Below are 12,053 nucleotides of genomic sequence, written 5' to 3'. Positions count from 1 at the left end.
AAATTACCCATAGTGCCCAGGGATGTGCAGGTTAGGGTGGATTGGCCGTGTTAAAGCTGTAAGTTGGTCTCTCTCTCTCTCTCTCTCAGTAATAATGTCATTTCCACTGATGCTCAGATCTAACGACTGTACGTCCTCTCCTGTTCAACACTCCTTCACGTCTGAGGTGATCAGCTCATCTAGATTGTATTTTGATTTCTTATGGTCCTCTTTCTTATGTTTTAATGCTGCTCTCGCAAACAGTATTCTGTGGCCTTCTTCAAAGAGAGATGGCAAAAGGCTGCAATGAGTGCACTCCTAGATCCGTAAAATAAGCTAACAGTACTCTCAGTTCCCTCTTCTTGTTTAGTTCAGGCCCTGAGTATCTAGAAGCAAGAAAGCAGAACTGAACTCCCTCAACTCCCTTCCTACCCCTCCCCCCAACACATACATACACTGACTTCCTCCCTCTTCCCTCTCCGCCCCCACACACACGTTTTGGGCTTTGGGTGTTTCCATTTGGATTTAGACGTAGATTTAGGAGTTATTGTCGTTCACACTCCAATGCAGGAGTATGGTGAAAAGCGGACAATATTGCCACATAACGCACCATCTTAGGTACAAAGGTGCCTGGATACGAGATGCTCGGAAAAGTAAAGAGGTTTGAAAAGCTCATCATGACAGTTTTTCTGAGTAAAAAAACAAGTTTAAAACAAAAATCATTAATACGATTCTCCTCCGTATGGAATCGAGAAATAAAGTTAAACATTTACAGTCCAGCCTGCAGTCGCTCGATGCTGGGCTCTCCCGATGAGGGCTCAATCTCTCCCCACGCGCTGGGCACTCTTTCACCCGCGCTGGGCTAAGTCCCATCTGTACCTGCCACCCACAGGCGGGCTCGCACTGGGGTCCCAGTCGTTGCCACACTCCATCACTGCCATTGCCCCCACGACCACAGGAAAGTATTTTTTTTAAAAAAGCAATAAGAAACTACAGAAACAGAGGAGGAAAAGAAAACGGCCATCTTAGAAATTCATCCACCATTTCAGGAGAAGAGGTGTAAAACAGATCCGTTTGCAACCTCTCGAGAGCAAAGATTGGCCCTGCTTACTCTTCCCTCCAGCCCAGACCACAACTGTTCCCTAGAATAAACACTTAAAATCTTTCCACTGTCTGACCTCTCCACTCGTGGGAACAACAACACTCATTGGAGAAAGGATCCTTTACCTTGCAGGTACCTGGAACACAGAACATTGTACACTACAGCACAGGAACAGGCCCTGCAGCCCACAATGTTGTGCCAGACATGACGCCAAATTACACGAATCCCTTCTGCCTGCCCTCCATTCCTTGCATATCCTTGTGTTTATCTAAAGCCCCTTAAATGCCCCTGTTTTATCTGTCTTCAGCATCACCCCTGGCAGCACATTCCAAACTCCTACCACTTTCTGCATGAAAAAACATGCCCCTCACATCTCCTTTGAACTCTTCCCCTCTCACCTTAAATGCATGCCCCCTGGTTTTAGACATTTCAACTCTGAGGAAAAAGATTCTGACCGTCAACCCTATCTACACATCTCATCATTTTACAGACTTCTTTCAAGTTTCCCCTCAGCCTCTGCTACACCAGAGAAAATAACCCGAGTTATAGTTCCTACCCTCTAATGCAGGCAGCATCCTGGAAAACCTCTTCTGCACCTTCTCCAAAGCCTCCACATCCTTCCTGAAAATGAATATGCAATGAATTTCCCTCCTGAAAATAAATACCTATTTATTTTCCTTCAAATCCAAATGTCTTTGTTTGAAAAGGAGCCAAATTATCCCAGTGTTTTGTCACATTTGTACAGGCCAGTGTCGCCAAGAAGACTGGGAGGAACATTAATCGCAAACAAGAATTCCAACAAATTTCTTCTCTTTTTTTCTTTTTCAGAATGACGACATCTGCGACTTGTGTAAGAGGTTCATGGGGGTTGTGGCTGACATGGTGAAGGACAAAACTGTGCAGGTACTGCTCAGAATAAAGGCGATCCATGAGGGAAGACCATGGGGCATATATTAATGTAAAATAACCAGCATCTCCCACTGGAGGAAGAAGATCATTGAAAAGCTACCACAGTAGATGAACTGCCATTCAAAGAGCTCCCTCAATATTGTCCCAGTGTCTGGCTTTCAAAGAAAGGAGAGGGGAGCACACAATTTGGGACGGCCAATTCATCATTAATATGTAATCATCAGTACATCATTCATTGCTCACTCCTTTGAGTACAGGATTTGGGACGTCATGTTGACTTTGTACAGGGACGTTGGTGAGGCCTCTTCTGGAGCACTGTGTCCAGTTCTGGTCACCCAGTTACAGGAAGGATATAATTAAGCTGGAGAGGGCTCAGAAGAGATATACCAGGATGTTGGCGGGAATGGGGGGTTTGAGTTATGGAGGGAGGCTGGGACGTTTTTCCTGGAGCGTAGGAGGTTGGGGGGTGACCTTATAGAGGTTTGTAAAATCATGAGGGGCATGGATAAGGTGAATGGCAGGATACCTAGGGTGGGGTATTTCAAGACTAAGGGGCACATTTTTAAGGTGAGGAGAGGAGAAAGATTTAAAAAGGTCCGGGGTGGGGGGGTTTGTTTCACGGGGGGGGGGGTGTTGCGTGTGGAATGAACTTCCAGAGGAAGTGGGAGATGCGGGGTACAGTTACAATGTTTAAAAGACATTTGGATAAGTACATGAATAGGAAAGGTTTGGAGGGATATGGGCCAAGCACAGGTAGGTGGGACTAGTTTAGTTTGGGATTATGGTCGGCACGGATTGGTTAGGCCGAAGGGCCTGTTTCCATGCTTTTTATTCCCCTTTAATCATTGACAAAATGAAGGTATCGCTGGCCAGGCAGCATTTATTGCCCATCCCTAATTGTCCAGAGGGCAGTTAACAGGCAACCACATTGCTGTGGGTCTGGAGTCACAAGCAGGCCCAGACCAGGTAAGGATGGCAGTTTCCTTCCCTAAAAGACATTAGGGAACCAAATAGGTTTTTCCAACAATCAGCAATGGATTCCTGGTTATCACTAGACTCTTATTTCCAGATATTTATTGAAATCAAATTCCACCATCTCCTGTGGCAGGATTCAAACCTGGGTCCCCAGAACTTTATCTGGGTCTCTGGATTAACAGTCCAGCGATAATACCACTAGGCCATCATCTCCCATGCTGTTTGACTCTATCTGAGCTTGATACTGCCGCTCACAATGCCAAGAACAAATGCAACCATTGGTCTTGCTACGGGCCAAAGCAGATGGACAGTTCAAGCTCTTACACTGGGTGGGGTGTGACAGATGTGTCTGATTGAAGACCCAAGCATGCTGCGAGCAACGTTTGCTGGCCAATATGGAAGTTAGTCGCGCTTTTAAGAGGAGCCTAAGACAGACGTGAGGGAGAAGGGAGCACCCTAAACGATACAGTTTGAATGTTGTACTTTTGTTCGGTCTGTTTAATACTACATTTTGCAAGGTGGTTGCAATGTTTGAAATGATTTTGTTTGCTCTTTGAAACAGGATGCCGTGCAAAAGGTTCTGCACCAAGGCTGCAATCTGATACCCATCAAACAATTTGCTGATAAGTGCAATGACCTTGTCGATACCTACCTACAGATCATCATTGACCTTCTTGAGAAAGAGGTGGTAAGTGCGTGTGTGTGGATGTAACAGGCAGGGTCTCAATGCAGGCACTGGGGGGGGGGGGGGGGGGGGGGTGCAGGGGAGAGAAGGGGATATTAGCTGCATGGGAGCGACGAGGTGATGGAAAGGACAGTGCTTTGAGAGTGGCCAATTTCGCCCATTTCAAGGGCAGTTACATACGGGACAAAACCAAAACTAGTTTGGAAAGCTACAGGCCAACTAGTGCAAGAAAGTATTGACAAATATTAACACCCCAACCCACCCCCACCTCAACCACACCAAACCAAACCAGGACCCAGTCTATTGCAGGAGGCAAGGGATGTCTAAAGGGAGATGAGAGGAACTGTTTAGTGCAAAGTAACTTCCCACGTTTTAATCCCTCATGCCTTTCTTTGCCCTGGCTTCTAATAGGAACCAGATGCATTGTGTGCTGCCCTTGGCTTGTGCAAGTCTCTGCAGGAGGAATCCCTCTATGATGGCACCGCCAAGGCCAAGCTGGGTGTAGACAACTTCTCACCGATTTCAAATCAAGTCTGGAGACGAATCAAGGTAGGATTAATCGCAGAGGCTGTGGATTCCAGATTTGGTTGAGGTTGAGTAACAGAGGGTGGGACTGCTTTTATTTTATCTAATCTAATTAGTCACTGTAAAGCTGTCCAGTGCAGCATTCAAATCCATTTCAGGCATCTAGCTAGGGATGTACAGTACGGACGCTCTCTTCTTGATGCAGGAGCGAGGCTCGGAAAGCTTGTGATTTTAAATAAACTTGTTGGACTGTAACCTGGCGTCATGCAACTTCTGACTTTGTCCACCCCAGTCCAACACTGGTCCCTCCACTTCACAGTGCGGAAACAGACCCTTCGGTCCAACTCGTCCGTGCTGACCCAGGTATCCTAAATTAACCTGGTCCCATTTTCCAGCATTTGTCCCATATCCCTCCAAACCCTTCCTATTCACGTACCCATCCAGATGCCTTTTAAATGTTGTCATTGTACCAGCCTCCACCACTTCCTCTGGCAGCTCATTCCATACACGCACCACCCTCTGTGTGAAAAAGTTGCCCCTCAGGTCCCTTTTTAAAATCTTTCCCCTCTCACCTTAAACCTATGCCCCTCTAGTTTTGGACTCCCCTACCCTGCGGAAAAGACCTTGTCTATTCACCCTATCCATGCCTGTTATGATTTTATAAACCTCTATAAGGTCACCCCTCAGCCTCCGATGCTCCAGGGAAAATAGCCCCAGCCTATTCAACCTCTCCCTATAGCTCAAACCCTCCAACCCTGGCAACATCTTTGTAAATGTTTTTTTCCACCCTTTCCATTTTAATAACATCTTTCCTATAGGAGGGAGATAGAATTGAACGCAGTATTCCAAAAGTGGCCTAACCAATATCCTGTACAGCTGCAAAATAGCCTCCCAACTGCTACAGTCAATGCTCTGACTAATGAAAGCAAGCATACCAAACATTGCCTTCACTACTGTGTCTACCTGCGACTCCACTTTCGAGGAAGTATGTGCCAGCACCCCCAGGTCTCTGTGTTCAGCAACACTCCCCAGGGGCCCTGCCATTAACTGTGTAGGCCCTGCCCTGGTTTGTCTTCCCACAAATGCAACACCTCGCTTCCATCTGCATTAAACTCCATCTGCCACTCTGTTCACTGGCCCAGCTGATCAAGATATAATTGTAATCTTAGATAACGTTCTTCACTAACTGTGATAGGTTGGAAGGGAATGACAGGCACTCACATGACCTAACATGGAAAGGAGCTGGTGTACAAGCGATTTCTCTCAGCTGTAGATATAACCAAGTTAGCGTTTCATAGCTAGCAGTCTTCAGCTCATGACAGTGCTCAGTTGGAATAGTTACGTCAACTGTCACAGCTCCCATTATCTCTCCCTGTTGAAGCAGGAGCCACTTCCCAAACATAGATATACGTGTGAATCCTGTCACCTTCTGATGAAGAAATTGCAACGATTATTGCCTGAGGGGAAAACGGAGGTGAGTTATAATCTCCAGGTAAGATGAAAAAAAAATCTGACACACTGATTCTGCGAAACTACCAATCCTGATTCCAAAAGGGGGTAGTTAGTTCGTGTCGCCATCTATGGGTCTGGTCTTAATTTTCATCTGTTCATCCCCACCCACATTCCCTTCTCCTGTCTCTTTTCTTCATTTATACAAGAGGTGGGTGTCACTGGCTGGGTCAACACTTTTTGCCCGTCTCTAATTACTCAAATCTCTTCCTTGAGCCGCTGCAGTCTGTGGTGTAGGGACTCCCACACAGTGCCCTCAGGGAGGGAGTTCCAGGATTCTGACCCAGTGACACTGAAGGAACGGCCGATATATTTCCAAGTCGGGGATGGTGAGGGGCTCGGGGGGTGAACTTGCAGGGGGTGGTGTTCCCAAATAACCTGCTGTCCTTGTCCTTCTGGATGGAAGTGGGTCGTGGGTTTGGAAGGTGCTGTGTGAGGGGCCTCGGTGAGTTGCTGCAGTGCATCTTGTAGATGGTACACACTGCTGTGACTGAGCGTCGGTGGTGGGGGGAGTGGGATGTTTGTGGATGTGGGGCCAATCGAGCGGGGGGCTGCTTTGTCCCTGGATGGTATTGAGCTTCTCGAGTGTTGTTGGAGCTGCCCCCATCCAGGGCAAGTGGGGGGTATTCCATCACACTCCTGACTTTTGTGGATGAAGGACAGGCTTTGGAGGGAGTCAGTCTTACTTGCCTGGCAAGAAAGGAGGCTTTGGGAAATAGTGACCATAACATGATTGAGTTCACATTTGAAGTTTGAACGTGATACAGTCAACTCTGAAACTAGGGTCCTGTGACTAAAGTCATGCATGGGAAGTTGGTTTTGACGGAATGGGAAAATACAAGTGACAGTCGATAGGCATTTAAAGAGTCACATGGTCGACAACAGATACATTCCCCTCAGGCACAAACTCCTAATGAGAGAGGCAATTCAACTGTGGGCTTACAGAAGTTAACTACCACATTAGACCAAAAGAAGAGGCTTATAAGGTAATTGGTGAGCCTGAGGATTGGGAGCAATTTAGAAACAGGCTCAGGAACTGACAAAACAATATATGAACGCATGCTGTCAAGAGACATGAGGTGGGCAATAAAAGCTTCTTGTGGCATGGGGAAAGGTAAAGATTAGCTCGGGCAAATGTGGCATCGAGGTCTCAAGTTGCTCCTTAGTATAAAAATTCCGGGTCAATGTGACCTGGACAGCCACCAATTTGAGATTAGCACTCGCTGTCCCTCTGCGAGTTACTGCAGTTGTCACAAGCAGGGCCACAAATTTCCACGCCAGCCCTGAAAACGTTAAAACAAAAATGCAGTTTCCAACTCAACTGTGAAGGAACTCCAAAACATAGACACTCAACCTGTGGTAGCAAATTTCCAGCTTTGAGTGGCAGGCTCCAGCAACAATTCACAAATTTTCCCCCCAACTCTTGTTGCCTTTCTATGTCTCTGGTCCCGATCAACGTTTTCCCTCTCTCAGCCACTCCCAGGGTCTGTGTGCACCAGTCACCATGCAAACCCATTGCTTCGGCTGCAGAGAAAAAAGTCTGAGGGAGCCTTGGATCCTATCCACAGTCTCCATAAATGAAACAACTTGCCTTCCTGCATTTAGTTTCCTAGAGCCCAGGGCTTTGGAAATTCCTGTGACCTTAATTTAGAAATGACATCATTTCATTGGAGGCAGCTTGGAGAAGGTTCACTGGGATGATCCCCAGGGATGGAGGGATTGTCTGATGGGAAAAGGCTAAACAGGTCGGGACTCTAACTCTCTGGAGTTTAGGAGGATGAGAGGCGATCCCATTGAAACATATTGACAGGGTCAATGCTGAGAGGGTGTTCCCCCTCATGGGAGAGTCTAAGACCAGAGGGCACAGCCTCAGAGTAAAGGGGGCACCAACTGAAGGCTGAGATGGGGAGGAATTTCTTCTCCTGGAGGGGTTGGGAGTCTTTGGGATCCTCACCACAGAGCTGTGGGGCAGAGGCAGCGTCCTTGTGTATATTTAAGGCTGAGATCAATAGATTCTTGATCAGTTGTAGTCACGAGAACAAAGGGGGCAGGAAAGCAGATGTGAGGAATGTGAGATTGGCCACAATCCTATCGAATGGGGTAGCAGACTCACGGGGCCGAATGGCCTGCTTGTCTTCCTATATCTTATGGTCTTTTGGCCTTTAATCTAAGGAAGGGTATACTAGCAGGAGACGGGACGCTTATTTCTGCTCCTGTGGGACATGTGAACCAGCTGCCTACGTAGTTGGTGAGGGCGAGATGTCTGAGGGGAGTGAGAAAAACATCTTGGGGTGGGGGGAGCCGGGGGTGGAGAGGAAATGGCTGGGGTGGGGGCAGACGCGGCCATTCGGGAAAGCCATTTTAAGCTAAAATAGCCCATCTTCCCATTAGTTTTTATTACAGGATTGAGGCCGACAAAATCTAGACCATGTCCCCTGTTAAAACAATGCAATGTGAAGCAGAGAGCTCCACAATGTGTTTACGGCATAAACTTTGACTGCCAACGCCACTGGGAAGTAAAGGTGAAGTTGCCACAGTCTCTCTCAGAGAGAGTGAGACGATGGTGGTGAATTAAGCTGAGGGTCACCACGCCTCAGGCGAGAGGAAAGGTTGGGAAGGAGCGTCCCTTCATGGTCAGCCGCTGAATCGAACCCAACGCTGTTGCCGTCTCTCTGCATCGCAAACCAGCCCAACTGAGCCAACCTGGTATCCCTACCGACGTCCGTGAAATCCCACCGGGGTTCGTTAGTGATTTTTATTTTAGGGGAGGGAAATCTACCGTCTTTATTTGGCTCTGACCTCCACGTGACTCCAGACCCACGGCGATGCGGTTGCAGCTTAGCCTGCCCTCAGTATTTCAGTCACACGGGCACTGAGAGCTGGATCCTAAATCCTTACCTTCCCATGATACCCGTTGTTCCATCTGAACCTGGCCTTGAAAAGACTTTGCCTGTTTCTCAGGACATTGGGTTCTGTGCTTGTCCAATGCTGACTCCACCTACCAAATCTGTTGTGGGCAAGACATTAAGATTCCTAGCTGAGATGAATTCACTCCACGTGCAATGGGATTGGTACTTGAAACGTTTAGCTACTCAAACGCTTGGCAAACCCATTTGATATTTGAAGAAAAACACACAGGCTTCAGAACGTTGGTGGGTTTCTCTCTGTTTTTCCTTTCAGATGTGCAGAACAGGAACCGATACACAAAAGCCCTGTTGCCCTGAATAGTCTACGTTGTTTTGAATGTTTGGGGGCTTTTTTTTTGCTTCTTCTGAAACTTGTCTCTGCCAACATACAGGCTGCCGTCGCCAAATTGCCCAGAAAGGTCTGCTCTCGAATGACAGGCAAATACTTGACGAAATGTCATGGTTTTATGGAAAGGTTTGGGGAGACTGCCATGGATCTGCTGTCCAAAGAAGTTCAGCCCAGGGCTGTGTGTGACATTCTTCGCATTTGTTCCACCGTAGATTCAAAGGAGCTGGGTACGTATCCCAGTTGGAATCCCTTTAAAACTCAACTTTTTTTTTCCCCCCTAAATACAAAGCCTGCAGTTATGTACACGTCAAACATTAGGTTTTCAATTCCTGAGCCATGTGTTGCCGGATTATAGCTGAAAAAATGTTTTTGCTCTTCGTTCTGACCTGCCCCTACTCTGCAACATTATACACTGTGGTCCTCATGTGTCAGTGTTTAAGTATCGTCAGCAGTTGAAGTCTACCCAACACAACACTTAAAAAAGCAGGAGCTGAGTAACAGATGTCACCCCTTTCGTGCTTGCATTTAGACCTGAGCAGAGACTTCATCGGTGCTTTAGCGAGGTCAAATCTTCATCACGTTGCAGTACGGGGTTGTTCCAAGTCAGCAGTACAGACATCTTCATGAGTCAATTTCCAGAGATATCTCAATCCACCTTGTCTCATTGCTTTTAAGATATTTATTTTAAAACCTGGATGGTCGGAAGCACTGTCCTTTTTTGTGAAAGTACATCACAGGCTGGTTCAAGTACGAACTCACTAGAATTTGGGAGAATGAGAGGCGATCTCATTGAAACATATTGGCAGGGTCAATGCAGTTTTCCCCTCATGGGAGAGTCTGGAACCAGAGGGCACAGTCTCAGGATGCCAATCGAAGAGATGAGGAGCAATTTCTTCTCTCAGAGGGTTGTGAATCTCTGGAACTCCTTGCCACAGACAGCTGTGGGGGAGGAAGAGTCATTGTGTATATTTAAGGCTGAGATCAGATTGAGAATCTATCAGTCGGGGAGTCAAGGGGAAGAAGGGGCAGGAAAGTGGACGTGAGGAATGTGGGATCGGCCACAATCCTATTGAATGGAGTAGCAGGGTCGAGGGGCTGAATGGCCTACCTGTTATGGTCTGTTCTCCGCAGAACCATCCAGTTCTACCTCTGACGGCCTCAATTGGAGCTGTCTCTTATTGCACTTTTTTTTTCCATTGAATGGACATGGGGCACAAAAGCTTTCAAACTAGTTGTTGGCGACAGGTTTAGGAATGGTCAAAGGAGCCATTGGAGGCTTTCCAACACGGTACGGCCCTGGGGAGCGTTGCCAAACAAAGAGATCTAGGGGTGCATGTGCATGGTTCCCTGAAAGTGAAGTTGCAGGTAGACAGGGCGGTGAAAAAGGTGTTTGGTACGCTTGCCTTTATTGGTCAGTGCACGGAGCATAGGAATTGGGAGGGTCATGTTGCAGCTGTACGGGTCATTGGTTAGGCCACTTTTGGAGTACTGCGTTCAGTTCTGGTCTCCCTGCTGAAGGAAATTCGAAAGGGTGCAGAAAAGATTTACAAGGATGTTGCTAGGATTGGAGGGTTTGAGCTACAGAGAGAGGCTGAATAGGCTGGGACTATTTTCCCTGGAGTATCTGAGGCTGAGGGGTGACCTTTAGAGGTTTAAAAAACCATGAGGGGCATGGATACGGTGAATAGCCAAGGTCTTTTTCCCCAGGTTAGGGGAATCCAAAACTAGAGGGGCAAAGGTTTAAGGTGAGAGGGGGAAAGATTTAAAGGGGCGCTAAGGGGGACCTTTCATACAGAGGGTGGTGTGTTTATGGAATGAGCTGCCAGAGGAAGTGGTGGAGGCTGGTACAATTACAACATTTAAAAGGCAGCTGGATGGGTGAATGAACAGGAAAAGTTTAGAGGGATATGGGCCAAATGCTGGCAAATGGGACTAGATTAATTTAGGATATCTGGTCGGCATGGACGAGGTGGGCCAAAGGGTCTGTTTCTGTGCCATGTGACACTTCATAACTTTCTCTTGCACTGATTGCACCTATTTTACCAATGCACTGCAAGAGAAGTTTAGTTGGCACAATTTAGATTATAAGCATGTTGCCCCATCTCAGGTTCAGGCTAAAACACGAAAAGAATCAATTTATTGTTGTTGTTGATCTCGTCACACTGTTTAATTGGACTCTCTCTCCCATTTCCCTGCAATACAGCGCTGCCTCTAATGCCCTGTGACATGTGTGAGAACGTTGTACGTCAATTCAAGGCAGCTCTGAACAAAGGCACAAGAATGGATCTAATGCTGCAGGAAACCTGTAACCCGTTCTTGGATATCTCGAATTTTGTGGTGAGTTCTAGCTAGACAGGGCTGAAAAGGGATACGGGAGATCAGATGAAGCATCAGCCTCAGGATTTCACAAATGGGATAAAGAGGGCTTCATTGTAACATGACACACTCTGGGGCACCGTGCAAAGTCTTTCCCTTCCAAATTACAGCTGTGTGAAAGAGGGCAGTTGGGAGTTGATTTACTGGTGAGTACTGATTGCTCATTGATATTGCTGATGAACTCCGATCACCATAAGGACATGAAGGCAAACTGAAATGCTTTATTCTATTCACCCTATTGTCCGTTGGCATCAATGCTATAAAAAATGGGGAAGGTTGCAAACTGCACACAGCTGCCCTTGGCAAATCTCAACACTGGAGGCAGCAGCAGGTGTGAACAGAGACTAGTATGTTGTGCAACCCCTTTTGCTTTGACAAATGAATGAAAGTGAAGTGAGAAAAGGAAGTGAAACTGTAGTAAAGGCAACCTTTCTAAAATGAGTTAAACGTTCAGAAAGTTACTTCCCAGTTACATGCCTCATAGTTTCAAAAGTTGGACTTATTTTTAAAAATTAATTGATGGGAAATGGGTATCGCTGGCCACACGAGCATTTATTGCCAATTCTGAATTGCCGTTGATAAGACAGTGGTGTCTGCCTTTAAAACCATGACAGTCCTTGTAGTACACACTGCTTTATAGAACATAGAACATAGAACATTACAGCGCAGTACTGGCCTCGATGTTGCGCCCATCTGAAGCCCATCTAACCTAAACTATTCCATTATCATCCATATGTT

General features: G+C 46.8%; 1 protein-coding gene across 2 annotated transcripts in view; it reads left to right on the top strand.

Moving 5' to 3' along the window:
* The window catches only part of sftpbb (surfactant protein Bb), a 43,984-nt gene that overhangs the window by 11,922 nt on the left and 20,009 nt on the right, over positions 1-12,053 (top strand). The window contains exons 3-8 of one of the 2 annotated variants that reach the window (XM_048618751.1): positions 1,910-1,984; positions 3,528-3,653; positions 4,062-4,199; positions 5,560-5,649; positions 8,983-9,166; positions 11,143-11,276. In XM_048618751.1, the coding sequence (XP_048474708.1) occupies positions 1,910-1,984; positions 3,528-3,653; positions 4,062-4,199; positions 5,560-5,649; positions 8,983-9,166; positions 11,143-11,276 (747 nt within the window). Of the gene's footprint in view, positions 1-1,909; positions 1,985-3,527; positions 3,654-4,061; positions 4,200-5,556; positions 5,650-8,982; positions 9,167-11,142; positions 11,277-12,053 lie in introns of both variants that reach the window. The other variant, XM_048618750.1, reaches the window with a different exon arrangement.

Source organism: Rhincodon typus, chromosome 40, assembly GCF_021869965.1.
Source record: "Rhincodon typus isolate 14 chromosome 40, sRhiTyp1.1, whole genome shotgun sequence".
NCBI classification, from domain to species: Eukaryota; Metazoa; Chordata; class Chondrichthyes; order Orectolobiformes; family Rhincodontidae; genus Rhincodon; species Rhincodon typus.
Note: the sequence above shows the minus strand (reverse complement) of the source record. Positions and strands in the feature narration are given on the sequence as shown.